Below are 18274 nucleotides of genomic sequence, written 5' to 3' on the forward strand. Positions count from 1 at the left end.
GGGGGGGGGGGGGGGGGGGGGGGGGGGGGGGGGGGGGGGGGGGGGGGGGGGGGGGGGGGGGGGGGTTGTATCATGCTGCTACTGCATCTTTTCCAATGCGGGGTGTGTCCCTCTATCGGCAGCTTGACTGTCCCTCTGGCCTCCTTTCGCACCTCCTGGGTGTCCTGTTGCCAGGAGTGAGCCCTGAGGGGCAGCGATGATGATAGGCTAGGGTTTTGGAAAACGAACCCCCACCGGAGGACTGGCTGTCTGTAAGGAAACGCAGCGTTCATGGTGAGTGAGCATTTGCACGGTGAGGACACAAGCGGGTGAGCACGGTGACCCACTGTCTCTCTCCTTGTCTGGCAGAATCAGAGGGCATCTGTAGTCAGAGCGTGAACGAGAGGCGGCAGAGGAAGAGGACGGCTCGGGTTTCACATAATAGCCTCTTTCAGCTTGGTTGTAGCTCTGTGCTTGGTGGTGGTTGTGGAGTGAAAGCGAGGTGATGATTGTCAAGATGTCTCAGTCACTAGAAAAGATGAAAATGTCTGGGTTTTTTTTATTTATTTATTTTTTTATTTTTGGATGCGTTGATTGACTAATGTCCACCCAGGGGCTGACCCATCATCACTGCATGTAACTTGACCTGTGGCCTGCAAGTTAGTACAACAAAAGCATGAGCAGCCGCATGACAGCACCGACTTTTTTTTTTTTTTCTTTCTTCTATTTGGCTTTTTGAAGCGTGTCAAGGGATTTCCTCCTGCTGCTCTCTCTGATGGAGTTAAAGAGACACAGCTCATTTGACAGCTGAAACAGTGGGACTGCTTTCCAGTGAAACATGCTTAGAGAGGGAAAAGGAAAAAAAAAAAAGCAGTGGGTTATATCGTGAGTGTTTTGGTGCCGGTGCATTTAGTTCCATCTGTTAGTCTGGTTATTGTACATTTTCTTCATTTTGTCTTAACAAAGCTGCTTGTGCTCGTCCTTCCCCTGTGGTAAATCCGGTTCAAATGTTAGTGCGTCAGCTGCTGCGTGTTAAAACATTCATTCAGATACATTTGATTATGTAAACAATGATTTATTACATCCCAAATCTGTCTTATTTGTAGTTTCCTGTTATTTTGAATGACCAGATATGATAAGTCAGACTAAAGCATTATATGGTCTAAGTTAAATGGATTTGGTTGATTTTTCTAAAAGGATATGTGAGAAGCAATGCAAGTTATTTTTTCACTGCTACAAGCTATTTAGTTGTTAATGTGTACATAGGAAAACACTGCTGAACTGCTTGGCGTTTCAAATCAAAACAATATCAATGTAATAACAATAAAGAAGAAACACAGATCTCACACCCGATTCTTAACTGATTACAAAACAAGTGCAGACAAGTGTAAAAATACATACAGAGGATACAACAAACACGTAGGAAAAAATACAAAAAGACAGAGGGGGAAAAAAAGGGGATAATGACAATTTGCAGAGGGTATCTATTAGAAATAAATCAATAAATAAGAAGCCATTAGTGTTCCAGGGCTGTCGCAGGTAAAAGTTGACCGTTGTGAGAGACACGTGGTGAAATCTTTGGTTGTCTATCTAGAAGTGTTGATCCTGTGAGACAAACTCCACCGGCGGCAAATTTAGAGACGCATGAAAAGGTGTCGGAAACTTCCCGCAATGTGTTCACAAGTTGACTTCATCTGGGAATGCTGGAATTTGTGGTGTTGTCAGTAAAAAAAAAAAAAAAAAAAGTCAATAGAATCGTGGAATTTGAGGTCTGATTAGTGAACTTGTAACCTCTCATGTGATAGCAGCCAAACAAAACACACCTGCCTGCTACACACCACACTGCTATCTGACTCCTTCCCACTCTGTTCTGAGCTGAAGCAGTTTCCAGTGAAGAGCTGGGACTTAGAGTAGTTTGGCATCGTGCAGTGAAACCAGGCTGAGCACCCTGCTGTGGCCTTTCATCTCTCAGCTTACATTATTGAGAAAGCCTGTGGTGTTTTCCTGAAGATATGATGCAAAGGCAGTTTTACCAACAGTTGCGACAGTGGTGTATTTTCAAGCCCAGTTTGTACCTTTTTTCTCAGAACCTCCAGCTGTTTTTTTTTTTTTGTTTTTTTTTTAATCATAACAATAACACTTTACCACAGTAGAACTTTAGACTGTGACTTTGTTGGACCACACGGAGCGATGCTACTAAGCACTCTCGTCCACACAGACTTTTGGAAATGATGACATAGACACCCCATCGCTCCCTGATTGGGTCTCATCAGCCTCGACTACAACTGGTGAAAGCAATATGATAGTGGAATACAAGTTTTACTGACCTTGTTGTCTTTACTAGCAGATGTAATTCGCTTAAATTCTGCATTTTAACACTGTCTTTGCTGTTCTTCGTTCATAGCATTTGTTTTTTTGCAACTAATTAACTGCAGAGTAAACAATCTGCTTCCTGTTGACACTGGCTCCATGGCGCGCGTGCCCGGTGCACGTGATTGCTCATGTATTTATGTGTTTTCAGGTGTGATAGTATGGACGGAGATCGAAAACGCCTTGGTTTTAGGAGTAAAGGAAAAAGGGAGTTGGTACAGGAAGAAGAGGTTGATTGAAATGTGTAACAAAAGCATGTTGAGTAAAAAAAGGTTGACTTTATGGTTGTAATTTGCTATGGGTCGCAAGATTATTTAAAGGATGCAAAAGTGTTGAAAAACACCAGTTGTGTGTTGAAGGGGACGAGTCCAAGCAGAAATGGTTAACAGAGCTCCAGGAGGAGAGCCAGGGAGGTAATAATGTGTAATCTGTTTCCTTCTCTCTTCTGTCTGCTCGCTTCTTGTCAGCTTAAGTACTGATTCACCAGTAGAACTAGTTGTTGAGTGACAGAGGAATGTACAGTGATGTGGTGAGCCTTTACTGACTGTTTCCCTGTCCACAGACTCTTCTCTCTACACTGTCATACACATCCCGTCTTCTGTTTCAACCTTGTTGGTAGCACCTGCATTGCTGCTGAACAGATGCCAGATTGCCTTTCCCTCCTCCCTCCCCCAATCTGTCTCCCTCACCCTCCTCTCCTCTCCCTCCCTCCCTCTCTCTCTCTGCAATATCCATCCATTCCCAGGGTGCAAAGCTCCGGCTAACGTTTTTTATCGACCTGCAGCTGTTCCCTTGGGTACACACTGACTTTAATAAACCAAGCAGCACTACATGTATGTCATCTGTTCATCTAAGCACTGAGCCGCGGTTAAACAAGACTATTTTTTCATTTTTCTACATATTAATATACTTTGCAAAATATTCTATATGGTTAGCTTGAAAGATACATCCATCACAGGTTATAGACCAAATTCATGAGTCTACTTAACGTAGTTAATTTTCTCATGCACTAAGGGATCATTAGTTTTCAGGTTTACACACATTCAGTTTGGCCTCCAGATCAATTGATTTAGGTAATCTACTGGTCTACTAATCTGCTGGTTTGTTTACTCAGTATTATAACTATTCCAAATGATGGTAAAACTACAAAAAAGAGGCCTAAGTTAAAATAAACTGGAAGACACCAACATGATTTTTACCACATTAGTATTTGAGCTGATTTGATTATAGTGATGAAAAATTGCAACTTTTGTGCAGCAGAACAAGCTGTATACTGACGTATTATCAAGCTGATAGGGCTCATGTGATAGCAAACACAGAGCAACATTGGCACACATTTGGAGTAATGTGAATCACTGAAATCAGCTGCCTAAATGAAGTTGCTGAGAGCAGCGAGATTGGATCAAAACAATAAAGTTATGGGTCATAAAACCAAAACAATGTGCTTAAAGACGCAAAAAATTTCCAAGCAGAGGGGAACTGCAGTTATGTGAAAGAGCGATTCCTTTCACATTACACACATCATAATTTTATCCATTGTTAATGCAAAAAAAAAATGGATTAGAGCTGCTTTGAAGTTTCATTTCCCTCCTACAGCTCCTTTGTACTCTAAGCTTTTTTTTTTACGTTAATGGTGTGTCATTAGATTTATATTGGGATGCAATTTAACTTCACTACTTACTTTCAAGGCAAAGTTGAAGTCAGGAATTGAACATGAGTGCCATAAGATGTGTCATTTCACCAACAAAAATGTAAGTTTTGTTTAATTTTAACTGAAGTCGTTAATGGCATGGATGCTGTAGGTGGAAGGTGTCAGTTTTAGTATAACTGAAATTGCCCATCAGCACAAAGCCTTGTCATGAGGCTCTGCGGCCTGAGGGTGATCTGGACCAAACCTGCAGCCTGCTGATAATCCTGAATACAATGCAGTCAAAGCAGGGGGGGACAAGAGGGGGGTGAGGGCTGGATAGACAGTCGTGGAGCATGAATCACCTCCATGTTCCAGCAGTGGTGGACAGCTTTCCATTAAAACTTTGACTTCCAGCTTCTCACATCCTCCTCTCATCCTTTCTTCATCCATCAGTGCTTTCATTTCTTACTGTCTTTAGAGTCGACTACTTCTCTGGCATTTTCCTCTCAGGCTTTCCTCTCTTCTCCTCTCCTCCTCCCACCTCTTGTCATTCTAAGATAAGTAGATACTGTTGACTGCTACTTTGTGGTTGCTCCCTCCTTTAAAGCTGAATTCTCTTAGCTCCTAATCCTGCACTGCAGTCATTCACTCATTTAAATCTTGAATTACAGCAGATTTGGTCCACTTTAGGTTTACTTTATTGGTTTACACATCACCTTTTAAGGCGTGTTTCTGTCCTCACTCTTAAACAATGGAGAATGTGATATTTATTTTGCTTTTACATCAGTGCAGTCACTTTTGTTGTTAGCAGTACCAGCACCAGCCCTTCAGGAATAGCAAGGTCAATGGTTGGTCAGTCGGTGCACCATTTTGACATTGAATGGATTGCCATGAAATCTGATATGAACATTTCATCTAGCAGCATTGTCAGGTCAAAATTATTCTGCATCTAGTACTTTGGTTTATGACCTAAGGTATGCAGAACCAATCACCTACCCATTACCCATCACACCATACCCAAGTCTTTATGCTAAACTAAGCTAATCTTCGAGCTGTTGCTTCATATTTAATGGACAGATGTGAGACTTTCAATGTTATAATCTAAGTCGCCAAGAAAGCAGATAAATGTGTTTCTCAAAATGTTGGAACTGTTCCTTAAAACTGGAACATTCCCCGCTAAACGTCAACATATTAACACTGTCATTGTGAGCATGTTGCTTGCTGACATTAGCATCGGAACAACCTCAAAGAGCCACTAACGGGCCTTTTTACATTTGGCACCTTGATATCCTGTCGTCCCCCTCCTCAAGCAAAATTCAGCGTGATTCAATTACCTCTATTTGTCTCCCGGGGCCAATGGAGACCAGGCTCTGGTACAACAGGCAGTGATGCAGCATGTTGTTAAATCTAACAGTCATGCATACACACACAGGAATAGATTTTCCTGCCTGATCAATGTGAGTGTCCCTGTGGTAGCAAAGCGTTAAGCTGATTGCTTGCAGACCTCAGCCTGCATTATTAACCAGTTCAACACACACTGGAGGACATTTTGGATACACAGTGGGGTGTGTGTGTGTGTGTGCCTGTGCCGATAGCTCAGAGCTGCTACCTTACACACACACACACACAAAACCTGTAGGTCAATCAGCTGATAGTTGGCCTCGTGTTAAAGTGCTCTGTGGCCTCAGCTGTAACAGACTGACTGTCACATGACCTGCTCTTTCTATAGGCCTGCATCACGCTCCCAGTGGTGGAGCAGAAACCACACACATTTTAGACACCAGCTGACAAATGCTCAGAGGCCATAAGAACACAAGGTTGTCAAGACGTTTCTGTGTGACTTAATGTGGATGTACAAGCCCTCCCTCTTGTTTTCTCTTCACTCTGTCTGTGTGTAGATGCCGTGTACACGTCATTGCCACCAGCCATGTGAAACTAAATATAGCCTAAATGAAACTGACCTCAAAAGCGTGTTGATGGTGTCCCTGTAACACTGTTGTAATTATACTTGCAGTTTTATTTTTACGACCATTTGTCTGAATCATCTGTCGTCATTTCTGTTGTCAGGAATATGAAACAAAGAGTGGCAGAGCTGGACCTGGCAACCCAACGTCTCCCAGGCAGAGTGTGAGGAAAAACCTGGACTTTGAGCCGCTCTCCACCACTGCTCTTATACTGGAGGACAGACCTGCGTATGTCAACACACACACACACACACACACACACACACACACACACACACACACACACTGTCTTTGATCTCTGACTGTCCCACATTTTTCATTCTCTTTCACTGCGAGTGGAGCTTTTAAAAAAAATTTTCTCAGAAAATAAAGCCATGTCTGTTTTCTTTCTGTCTCCGTCGTCCCCTCATTCCAGCCCTCCCTCCTCTGCTGGGTCATTAGACTCTGTTCAGTATTGTTCCGGCTCTCGCTGCGTCCCCCGTTTGTCTGACAGTCGGTAAAAGAGAAGTGCTGCTGAAAGATTAATGGTTCTCCCTCGGCCTGGCTCCATTACCCTGCTTTTCGGCTGGACCGGCCACAGGCCAGCACAACAGCGGCAAATGTCTGCGACTGACTGAGTGATAGAGTTGAGCGAGTGATAATGTTACACCATTGGTTAGCCAAGTGTTGAACTTTGTCATTGGCCGTTCTTTCAAAATGATTTGGTGCAAACATTTTCTAACCCGTCATCAGGGATTACAGTGGCTCCACAACAGTTTTCAACCACTGTGCTTCTTCTAATAGTGACAGAGCCTTTATTTACCTCAACTACAGGTACTGTACTACAGGTTTGATATTATAATTGGTCATACACATATTTTGGTTGGAGGCCTTGTTTTCATTCACACCTGTTTGCCCTGTTAGTTACTGCCGGTTTCACTTAGAAGGAGAAACTTCATCTTTTGGCTCATCAGCATCTTTTTCAGCATCATCTTCAACATCATGACACTGAAAAGACTGAAGAAACTGAGTCTATTCTATTGTAAGACAAACAGCAGCTGCCAGAAGCAGCTCAGGCTGCTACTGACTGTCCTTTCACCTGGTTGTTTGGTTGGTTGTTTGTGATACTCTCTCTACATTTTTAATTCTTTTTACTTTTTCTTGAAATATTATAACTTTTTTCTCATAAAATTACAACTTAATTCTCGTTATATAACATAAGACCAAAACTAAACAGCCAGGTTTTCACAAAATTAACATTTAGTTTTTAACCGTTGGTCGGAGAACGACTGAACAGGGAAAGTTAGATAAGTTAACACCCTCCTTCGCACAGCAAAGAGTAACAGCCCGCCCACACACTGGCCCTGGCTGAGCTCCCTCTCTACACTTTTGTACTTCCACTGATCAGTGAGTGGAAGCAGCTGTGAGCACCTAACCTGCTCCACCCGAGGAGGAGCGACACCTGGAGCGGAACAACACCAAACACAATCCACCGCGCTAGAGCCGTCACAAATACAACACAGTTGCATTATAATAAATGCAGTAAATGGGTCCAACACGTTGTGTAACCACTGGATGATGCAGCTGTGTTACATGTACAGCACAGTATAGAGTTCACTCCATAAACACAAGTTACAAGACCAAAGTCAGGGAAGGGCTCCTGTCCTGTTGTTCTCTGTATGATTTCCTTCCTTCATGCCACAGAAACATGCTCAACATGAATAATGCAAGTTAAGCTCAGAGAACACATAGCTGCTAAGCCATGTATTTATGTGCATGTATGTGTGTTACAGTAATCTGCCTGCCAAGCCAGCTGAGGAGGCTCAGAAACACAGACAGCAGTATGAAGAGATGGTGGCCCAGGCCAAGAAGAGAGGTGAGGATCAATGATCTCTTACTGTCCTTTTCCAGAGTGTAAGCTCATCCCTGGAGCTCAGGGATTCACCACAGCTACAAACAAAGGATCAGGAACCTGAATCTGTCCCTGTCCGTCTTCAGCCTGGTTTCGCTGTTTTTGTATCTGACCCACCTCTCTTCACCCCCCCTGTCTGTAGAGTTGAAGGAGGCTCAGAAGAGGAAGAAGCAGCTGGAGGATCGGTGTAAGCTCGAGGAGAGCATCGGCTCAGCTGCCCAGACCTGGAACCAGGAGATCTTACCAAACTGGAGTACGATGTGAGTACAGACACTGTCACGGAGCTTAGAACTATAACAAGGCTGATGTTCAAAGTGTTTGTAACCTTTTCTTCAAATACACCCAACTTCTTTGTACTGATGAATCCCATCTCTGTATCGACACTGAGCAGTCAGTGCTTTAAACAAAGAACAGCAGCTTCATGTTGTTTCAAAACCTCTTTTGTCGCATTATCCGAACCCAGTGGAGGAAATCTGTTCTGTTTGGCAGATATTCAAATGATCTGAGTTTTTACGCATCAGTGCATCTCCCTCTCTTGTTTGGTATTATATTTTGAAGACTGAACTTGTTGAGGGAGAGGAGCCAGGAAGTGCTTCATGTCGGATTAAATTCAGTCAAGTTCCCTCACTGACTCGGCAATTAACTGTATGAACTGGGTCATTTTAAATTCATTTGGATTTGCTAGGTTACAATATACTTATTGTTTTCTGTGGGAGTATGAGAGAACTACTTTCCAGACCAACCAAAAGTATAAAATAACTATTTGCACACATTTAAATGCCACAATAATCCCCATCACTGGGAAAAAACAATTATAGCGATTAATTACCCGCCCCAGAAAAAGACAGACCTCAACACCAGAGATGCCACTGCTCTAATGTATAATGCTTAGTGTAAAAATAACCAGTGACAGATTCCTTATCAGTAACTAACACATGCCCAGATTTATGCTGATAAACATGAAACCCTGGCAAACCTACAAGGACATGCTTATAACATTGTTGTATGTGACTGTACGTCTCTGCAGTATATGTTGGCATACACTTAGCCCTGAATGCTCAGGCTCTCATTTCATTACATTAAATTTATATGCGTCTGTATAAGTGTGATGCCCTGAGCATAAAGTTTATAACATGGTCAGTATCTCAGGATCCATTAAAAATAAAAAAATGGTAAAATGGTGACCAGGATATTACAACCAGGGAGAGTGCTAATTGACTGTCCCCTGTATATCTGATCATCATTAAATGTCTGTTTAGCATTTATTGTGATGTCACAGTCGCTGTATTGTGAGCACATACTGAGCAGCTGCTGTAGACCAGCAACTCAGTCATGTGTTGAGATAATGATTAATTATCAGATTGATAAAAAACACACCCTGTCTTACAAGCATGGCTGCCTCATTCCAGCATGTTGACTTTAATTAATCTCCATGTCGGTACCTTTGTCCTAGACGTGCATACTGGCCATATTCCAAAATACTGCCACTCCCACTGGGTGTAAGAGCTTGAACTACGATAATGACTTGATTTCCAAACATCAAAATTGTTTTAAAATGTTGCTTATGCCATCTTTCTTTACTAATTCTCTTTAATGTACAGTATGTCACAATCTCCAAAAGGCCCTTCAACCACTAGGAGACTTGTTGTGTCACTGATGCTGAGCACTACACACAGGCCACATGTGCTAATATGAACCTACCCTGATTGTTTTTGTTCACTTATGTCTAATACACACTGGAAGACTTTGAAAAGACTAACGTCTGAAACCCTCTCACAATTAAAGATGATGTGTCATAAGTCAGAGTTTTTAGTCTCACACTATAAGATTTTGTAAAGACTGGGAATCTTCTAAAATTACTGTTTTGCCTTTGTAGTAATGATTTGATCTCACATTCTTGTGCCTCCAGTTGCCTAAATGATAATAATCAGCTCAGTTTGCTGCTTCCTGTTTGGTGCTGGAGAAGATGACAGTGTTCACGTCATTGAGTTTCACTTTCTGCATCAGCAAAGACTGAAATCTATGGATGATATTTAACATGTTTGATTTTATCGGAACATCAAAGACTGACTTAAGACAGCTCGGATGATCACCTGATACCAAACGAGAGAGATGACAAGAGAGCGCCACAACTCTAGTAAAAGTTTCATGATTTTATTTCAACACTGGAAATTAGTCTGTGATGGTGAAATCAAAATGAAATGACGTTTGGTGGAAGGCAGACATGTACGACAGATTGTTGGGTCTCATTGAGGGAAAAAAAAGAAATTTAAAGTCATAATATTAAGAATAAAGTCATAATATTACAAGAATTCAAAATGTAAAATTTCAAGAGAGAACATTTTTTTATTTACATCAACCAAGTGAAAGGACAGTCAGTGCAGCCTGAGCTGCTTCTGGCAGCTGCTGCTTGTCTGTCTAACAATAGAACAGACAAAGTTTCTTCACTATCTTTTCAATATCCTGATGCTGATGATGATGATGATGCTGCTGAGCCAAAAGATGAACTTTCTCCTTATAAGGGAAACCTGTGCTAAAGTAGAACTTCACAGGATGCTCCATGTTCCTCATTTTAAAGCTTCTGATATTTCCCCTCTGAAACAACACACTTACTGCGACTTTTTTCCTGAAATATTATAAATTTATACTCAAAATTTCAGATTTTTTTTTCTCAATGCGGCCGTAATACTCGTCATAAACATGAGGTGCCATTTTACAATACAAATAGCACATGACGAGTTAGAGGGGCATGTATGAGTTGGATATATGGATGTATGGGTTCAGGATCCGTTTTGCTCTGAAGGAAAGAGTAGAAAAGACTGCCACCTTGTGGTTCTAATCGATAACTGAAAGTTTCCTTAATGAAACACGATTGTTGAGCGGCCTCATAACCTTCTTCCCACATTTAACCTTCTTCCAGGTGCACATCTCGACGAGTGAGAGACCTCTGGTGGCAGGGCATCCCCCCCAGCGTCAGGGGCAAAGTGTGGAGCCTGGCTGTGGGGAACGAGCTCAACATCACACACGGTACATGGGAGTGAATGTGTATCTCAGATTGAATGAGAGAATGAGAGGAAATGTCACATAAGGTCTGTTACCATAGCGACATCAACAGCCGTAGCTGTACTTGACCTGTGATGGTCAAGAAAATCAATCATACACCGGTTCATTCATCATGATAGTTGCGTACAGGCTAAGTTCCACATGCACACAGACGGGTGTAGCAGTTTGCCTCGGTGTTTGTAATTGAATAAGTGGCAGGGAGATGGATAGAAGGAGGAGGAAGAGTGTGTCCATTAAGAAGGAGCACGGTCCAGTGAGTCCCACGGTACAAGACGGAACAAGCAGCATTTCAATGAGTTCTCTTGAGTGTGGCTTGAGATTACACCCACACACTCCAGATTCATTTTCCACTTGCTAAAGGAGCACCAACTTCAAATTGGCAGCCCCTACACTCTGTGTGTCTCTGCTCCTCTGGGCTACTTATAGATAAGCACTTGCTCACTTACTGCTGAGCTGGCTGTACTTTTGCTCCTCAGCCTTTTAAATGGAGCACATTGCTAATGCATTATCACTCTGCACACGCACGCACACACACACACACACACACACATTCATACAGAGCTCAGTCCCTTCAAAGCTGTCTGTCTTTTATAAGTAGCAGCTAAGTGACAGTATTGCCCCACTTTAGATGAAAAGTGTCTTATTGCTTATGCTACTGTGAGGATTTCTGTTATTGCTCTTATTGTTATTGTTACTGCCACAACTGCTTCTGATGCTCCTGGTGGCTACTATTACTGCTGCATTATGGGACAGAAGTGTAATAAAAGTTAGGGTTGGGAAGCTTCAGGAATCTCACACTCAGAATCGATTCCCAAATCAAAACTGATTGTTGATTTGATAAGTAGAAAGCGGAGGGCCACTGACTTGTATCCTTTATAATCAGCTGGATTGCAATATGAAACATAGTTTAGCTAACTGGCTTTGAGTGAATTCACACAGCTTTATATTTACACTGAGCTAAAATATAAATGCAAAATTTCTGTTTTTGCTCCCATTTTAGATGAGTTGAAATAAAAGATCTAAGCCTTTTTCTGAGCACACAGAGGATGTCTTTCTCTCAAATTTTGTTAACAAATGTGTTTAAATCTATGTTAGTGAGCATTTCTTGATCCACCTGACAGGTGTGGCATATCAAGATGCTGATTATTGCGCAGGTGTGTCCTGGGCTGGTCACAATAAAAGGCCACTTTACAATGTGCAGTTTAATTGTGAAAAAAAAGACATCTGTTAGGCCCTGGACTGTGTGACTTGGGGGGAGGAGGGGAGTCGCGGATCAGAAAACCAGTCAGTATCGTGTGACCACCGTTTGCCTCATGCAGCGTGACACATGGCTGTGTGAAGTCGCTGGATGTTGGCAGGAATTGGAACACGCTGTTGTACACGCAGATCCAGAGTGTCGAAAACACGCTCAGTGGGTGACGTGTGGTGAGTGTGCAGCACACGCAGGAACTGGCATGTTTTAAGCCGCCAGGGATTGTGCACAGATCCTTGCAACATGAGGCGATGGCAGCAGATGAATCGTTACATGTGGTCTTCAGTTGTGATGCCAGTTGGATGTGCTGCCAGACGTTTGGAGATTCCGTTGGAGGCGTCTTATGATCCTGAAATGACCTTTCACTTCATGGCCCGCAGCTCTGATGGACATTCAACATGCCAGATGAACGCTCCCTCAAAACATGCAACTTCTGCGGCACTGTGTTGTGTGATGAAACTGCTTATTGTGACCAGCTCCAGGTACACCTGTGCAGTAATCATGCTGTCAGGTGGATGGATGATCTTGCTCACTAACACAGATTTAAACACATTGGTGAACAAATTTAAGAGAAATGAGTCTTTTGTGTGTATTGAAAAAACTTTTAATGGGAGCATTTATATATATATATATATATATATGCATTTATTTAAAAGCAGGTGCAGTGTTCTCTATGTGAGAATAACAACATCTTGGCCTGTGTGTTCTGGAGTAAGGAGGGAAAAATTAAAAAAGCCTCTCAGTCAGCTCCAGTCAGCCTGGCCATTCTCCTGTGACCTCACTTGTATTTTTTCTCCATCTGCAGAGCTGCTGCTCGCTGGATGTTTTTTTTTTTGTTTGTTTTTTTTTCGCACCAACTGTTGCATGAAAATCCCAGGAGATCATCACTTGCAGTAATACTCAAACCAGCCTCAATCGTGCCACAGTCAAAGTCCCTGACATCACATTCTTCTGATGTTTGATGTGACAATTGACTGAAACTCCTGACCTATATCCGCATGATTTTTCATTCATCGCTGCCACACGATTGGCTGATTGGAAAATTGTGTGGATAAGCAGGTGTACAGGAGTTCCTAATAAAGTGCTCACAGAGTGTATAACAGTGTATCTTTACATTAGTCCGACAGTCCTCAGTTCAGCTCCTTGCAAGCCGTCTGCGTGGCGTCTAGTTTCTCTGAAGAGGATATTAATCAGCTGAACAAGGTCGAGGCTCCACATCATGTCTCACAAAGCTCATTATTTCCATCCTGCATCTCATCACTAGAGGGCAGCCACAGGTCAGAGCACACGCTGGGGCTGCAACAAAATAAATGTCTTCTGAAATGGCAGGAGAAAATGTTTCCTTTAATCACCTTTAGTGTTGCAGTTACAGAGTCCTTTCATCACCTGACGTTGTTTCTGTCCAGTCATCATGTTCTCTGTCTTCCCCCTCTTGTCTTATATCGACTGGTGTTGCGACGGGTCTCTGCAGAGCTGTATAACATCTGCCTGTCCCGGGCCAAAGAGAAATGGAAGAACACACCAGCATCTGCCCCAGAGATTGAAACTGAAGGTAAAGACAGAATGCAAACTCTTACTTTAATTTTGTCCATTTGTAGTCACACAGCTGTCTGTGTATTTCTTATTGTGCTGCCGTGTCTTCATGTCAGATGCTGGTTCTTCAGACAGGGAGTCGAGCCTGGAGCTGATCAAGCTGGACATCTCCAGAACTTTCCCCCAGCTGTGTATCTTCCAGCAGGTCAGTGAGAGAAGCTCTGCCACCACTGACAGCACTTTGATCATGGCAAACCCTTTTCTTTAAATGTGTTCCCATTGCAGAACGCAGATGATGGCATACACCAAAGAAAACACCAAAGATATTAAAAAGATGAAATTTAATCTGATGAAGTTGGTGCATGTCTATTTTTTGGCCCACTTGTTCCTTTGTCTTCATTATTCCTTTGTTCATCATCAGGGCGGTCCCTATCACGATGTGCTGCACAGCATTCTGGGAGCCTACACTTGTTACCGGCCAGATGTTGGCTACGTAAGTCTCACACACACACACACACACACACACGCACACACACACGCAGCATGCTTATTTTGCATAAACACAAGTCAAGACCGTGGATGAACATCTGAGTGTTGGTTTATGGTTTTCATTCATGTGTAAAATGCTTGTGACACTTTATATGTGGTGTGTTTTTTGTTTTTGTGTTGATATGAAATTACAAACATTACACAACATGTTGCACGCTGGTAAACAGCCTGTAGTACAGTAGCAGTCGTGAATAATACCCTGCGATCTTTGAGGTGTTTTACAGTCGCAGTTTTTGTGAAGGTTAAAGGTGACACATCATGGACTTAAATCTCTCACCATCACCTACGCAATGTATTGTTATAACCACAGTTCGACTGCGGTCGGGATGACTGACAGATTTCCATTGTCAGGCATCTACCAGGCGGGAGGGGCGCAGTGTGTGGGATGTGTGAGATGACTATATTCTTTAAGTCTGTGTGAGACATTAGGCCCCAGCTAGTGGGACTCCAACAGGAGGTTTAAAAGCAGAATGGAGGAACAGTGGCATCTGTTTTCTTCTGTTTGATTCACATAATAAGGAGTGTTTCTTTCTATGTTGAAAACTAATGTGATTCTGTAAAGTTTTTGGTCACGGAGCTGAAACGGTAACAGAGTGTATGTACTGTACTTGGACTTATCCGAAAGTGACCTGCCTTTATTTTTAGCTAGAACACACAGCTCAACAGCAACAGGCTCGATATTAAAACTGCTCCCAGATCCACGGGATTAAAACAGGCGTCATCATTGTGTCTTGTATCAGACGGCGAGCTGACCCTCCTCCTCCATCAGGCGAGATCAACACTGCTATTTGTTCATTTATGAAGGGCTACTCCAGAAAATGACCTCCTTATCTATCATCTGTCCTGTGCCCAAGACCTTCTACTTTTAGAATACACTGACTTACACGTTCCTGCAGCAGATACTTATCTTGGCAGGACGGCCTTCAGATATCGCGCCCCGTTTGTGTGGAATAACTTACAGAACAGACTGAAACTCGACACACTGATACCAGAAATTAGATTAGAAGTCTGACTGACTTGGGGTGTAATTGTTTTACTGAATCTCTTTTCTTAACTTGCACTTATGAGTGTTTAAGTTTTCATCTTATTGTCACCCTGGTACACAATGGTATACATTTAAGTAATAACTCTGATAACTGTTTATATAAACACACTTCCAATTGTGTGTATGAATACATATCTGAATGTATATTTAAATCATTGAAAATTTGTATTTCTGCGATTAATATAATATATATATCTATATATATAGATATATATATATGAAATGTTATTTTTCTGTTCTCAGGTCTCACTGGTAAATTAGATCTAGATCTCAATGTGACTTCCTGATTAAATACAGTATAGATAATAAATAAAAAGATTTGATCAAGTCTGCTTAGATATATAGATAGATAGAGCATTAACCGCTGAGTATAAAGGTAGCCACTAAGATTGTTACGTGAATCGATGACAGCAACCGCTTTATCATTTTTAATTTTTTTTTTCCTCCTGTAAATGTTTTTTACTAACTGTTTTTTACTTTCTGTTTCTGCTTTTGTTTTAATTCCTCATGTGTTCTACTCTTTCTAATTATATATTTCTGGCTTTCTGTACTGAATTTTACCATAAAGAATAATAAAGGCTGACCCAAAAAACTGCATTCAGCTGACAGACAGAGTAAACGTAGAAGGCTGTCACTTCACTTCACATCGGGTTGAGTTTTCTGGTCTGCAGACATGGAATAGACTAGTCATCTCTTCACCTCTGTCAGTCAGATATTAGTTTGTAGTTTCTCCCTTTGAAAACATCAACTTGTCACTTTTACATTCCTGTTGGTGTGAAGATGACACAAACACGAACATGCTACATGTTAGTGAGCTTTGGAGGGGTGGTACCGGAGGTCACCTTTTTCCCTTTGGCTAAGTGTTTCCCTGTGCTTCCAGTCTCTCTGCTCCAGCTCTTTAGTTAATGCACAGACATAAAACTGATAATCAATCTTATCTCCAAGCATTACGTTTGGTATTCTGTTGTAAGAACTAAACACTGATATTAATGCATTAATCAGTACTGATGTTAATACATCACATGTGCTCAGAGTGGTGGTTGTGGTAAATATTTATTTTGCTGGACGCACGAAGCTCCACACATCCTCACACACGGTCAGTCATGAGCTTCAGGTCCCTCCTCTGTGTAGGTGTGATTTTCCCAGTTAAACCTCAACATCTTTTCCTTCCATTTGTGCTTCTCTTCCCTCCAAGGAGATTTACTAATCATTTGCCTCCGTTCCTCTGCATGACTCATCGCTGTCTGTTCTCAGACTCACGATGCACGCTGATGTCCTGACCCTCTTCATGTCTGACGCTATCTCCTGATATTTCAGATATTTTAAACCAGACTGGAGATTGAAGCACAAATTAGATTTTTTTTTTTTCTTTTTTTTTTTTTTAAAGTCACCTGCACGTTCAACCAATTCAAAATTTTCTAATTATTCTGTGGCAATAGAAAAAGTGACTTGATGTTTTCAATACACTGCGCTGTTACACTGAACTCATGTTTGCACTTCAGAGCCACACTGCTTGTTGTAGATGCTGTGGTTTGCCTTTCTGCTCCTCGCCGCAGCCCCATGCTACCTATACTTGTCTATAAATGACTGTGACTTCCTGCACTGACCCCAACCCCTGAGCTGTTCTCACACACACACACACACACACACACACAGTCTTTGCACTCACCTCTGTGCACAGGTTTTTTTTGTTGTTGTTGTTCTTCTGCCTGTGTCAGCATTTCATCTCTCTTACCGTTTAACATTAGTTTTCCACAGCATACTCATTTTCTGCCAGTGTCTTTCCCTACCCCCACTTTCAGAGACTTGACACATTAACACTACTTTCTACATAGAAGTTGTCTTTTTAACAGTGTACTTTATTTTGTGCGATTGCATGTGTAGGTGCAGGGAATGTCGTTCATCGCAGCAGTGCTGATCCTGAACCTGGACACAGCTGATGCCTTTATAGCTTTTGCCAACCTGCTCAACAAGCCCTGTCAGATGGCCTTCTTCAGAGTGGACCACAGCCTTGTCAGTATATACTCTCACTCTTCCAGACTTCCACCAGCGACACTTGAAATGTTCACACCCATGCACTAACAGTCAATGACTTTTAGAATTATTATAGTTTGAGACCAGATCAGATTGTTCTGTATTGTTTTTATATTTAAAGTTTAGTTTTTAGTTTAGAAGTTTAAATAAAATATTACGTGTAAAAAATAAAAAAAAAATATATATATATATATATTAATTGTGTAATTATACAAACTCCTCCCCATCATTTCAAAAAGTAATTAAAAACTTATTACATAAAATGAAAAATAATAATAATAAGTCTAGACATATTTTTAATAAGTTATTAAAGAAGGTGACAATGTCAAAGTTGCACTTTGTGAATTCCAGAGATGAATTCACAAAGTAATAGTAGTTTAAATTTGATTTAAAAAATTGATGATTGAAAAATATGTATTTAGTGAGTGTGAAAGTTCATTTTTGACCTCGGGAACCGTGTGCACAGCCAAAATATATATAGATTAGGATTTAGATGAGGAGAAAATGCACACTGGATTAAAGCTGTCTAAATGTTATTGGACAGTGTTTCCTCCTCAGACCTGATAAACACGCTGTAGTCAAATGATCAAACCAAGAAAAAAACAATATAATATGACCCTCCAGATTTTGTTCAGTGCATTCTAAACATTTTTTATCACATTTTTACACATCTGCTCTTTAACTGACACCATCCTTTTTTCCCCAACTAATAATCATTTTCATTATCAATTAAGCTGTTGATTATTTTCTTGATTAATTGTTCGGTTTAGAAATGGCAGAAAATGATCACATCTTACAAGCTCGAAGATTATTTTGCAATTAATTTCATAGAAATGATTTCAAATAATATTTCATGTTATTTATATAATACTACTATCCTAATTGTTGCCAAAAATTGTTGCTCTGATTCTAATTCATTTGTCACTAAGTGAAACCTTTTCACACTTTTATTTTCTGACATGTT

General features: G+C 41.4%; 1 protein-coding gene across 3 annotated transcripts in view; it reads left to right on the forward strand.

The window, feature by feature from the left end:
- Positions 1-18274, forward strand: part of tbc1d14 (TBC1 domain family, member 14) — a 43306-nt gene that overhangs the window by 19917 nt on the left and 5115 nt on the right. For 2 of the 3 annotated variants that reach the window (XM_023427167.2, XM_023427169.2), the window contains exons 5-12: positions 6047-6171; positions 7716-7798; positions 7977-8094; positions 10755-10861; positions 13621-13701; positions 13799-13887; positions 14104-14175; positions 17161-17289. In XM_023427167.2, coding sequence (XP_023282935.1) covers positions 6047-6171; positions 7716-7798; positions 7977-8094; positions 10755-10861; positions 13621-13701; positions 13799-13887; positions 14104-14175; positions 17161-17289 — 804 coding nt within the window. The remainder of the gene's footprint in view (positions 1-6046; positions 6172-7715; positions 7799-7976; positions 8095-10754; positions 10862-13620; positions 13702-13798; positions 13888-14103; positions 14176-17160; positions 17290-18274) is intronic. The other variant, XM_023427170.2, reaches the window with a different exon arrangement.

This window comes from Seriola lalandi, unplaced genomic scaffold (genome assembly GCF_002814215.2).
Source record: "Seriola lalandi dorsalis isolate HSWRI2012SDOR001 ecotype SW California unplaced genomic scaffold, Sedor1 jcf7180002054854, whole genome shotgun sequence".
Taxonomy (NCBI): domain Eukaryota; kingdom Metazoa; phylum Chordata; class Actinopteri; order Carangiformes; family Carangidae; genus Seriola; species Seriola lalandi.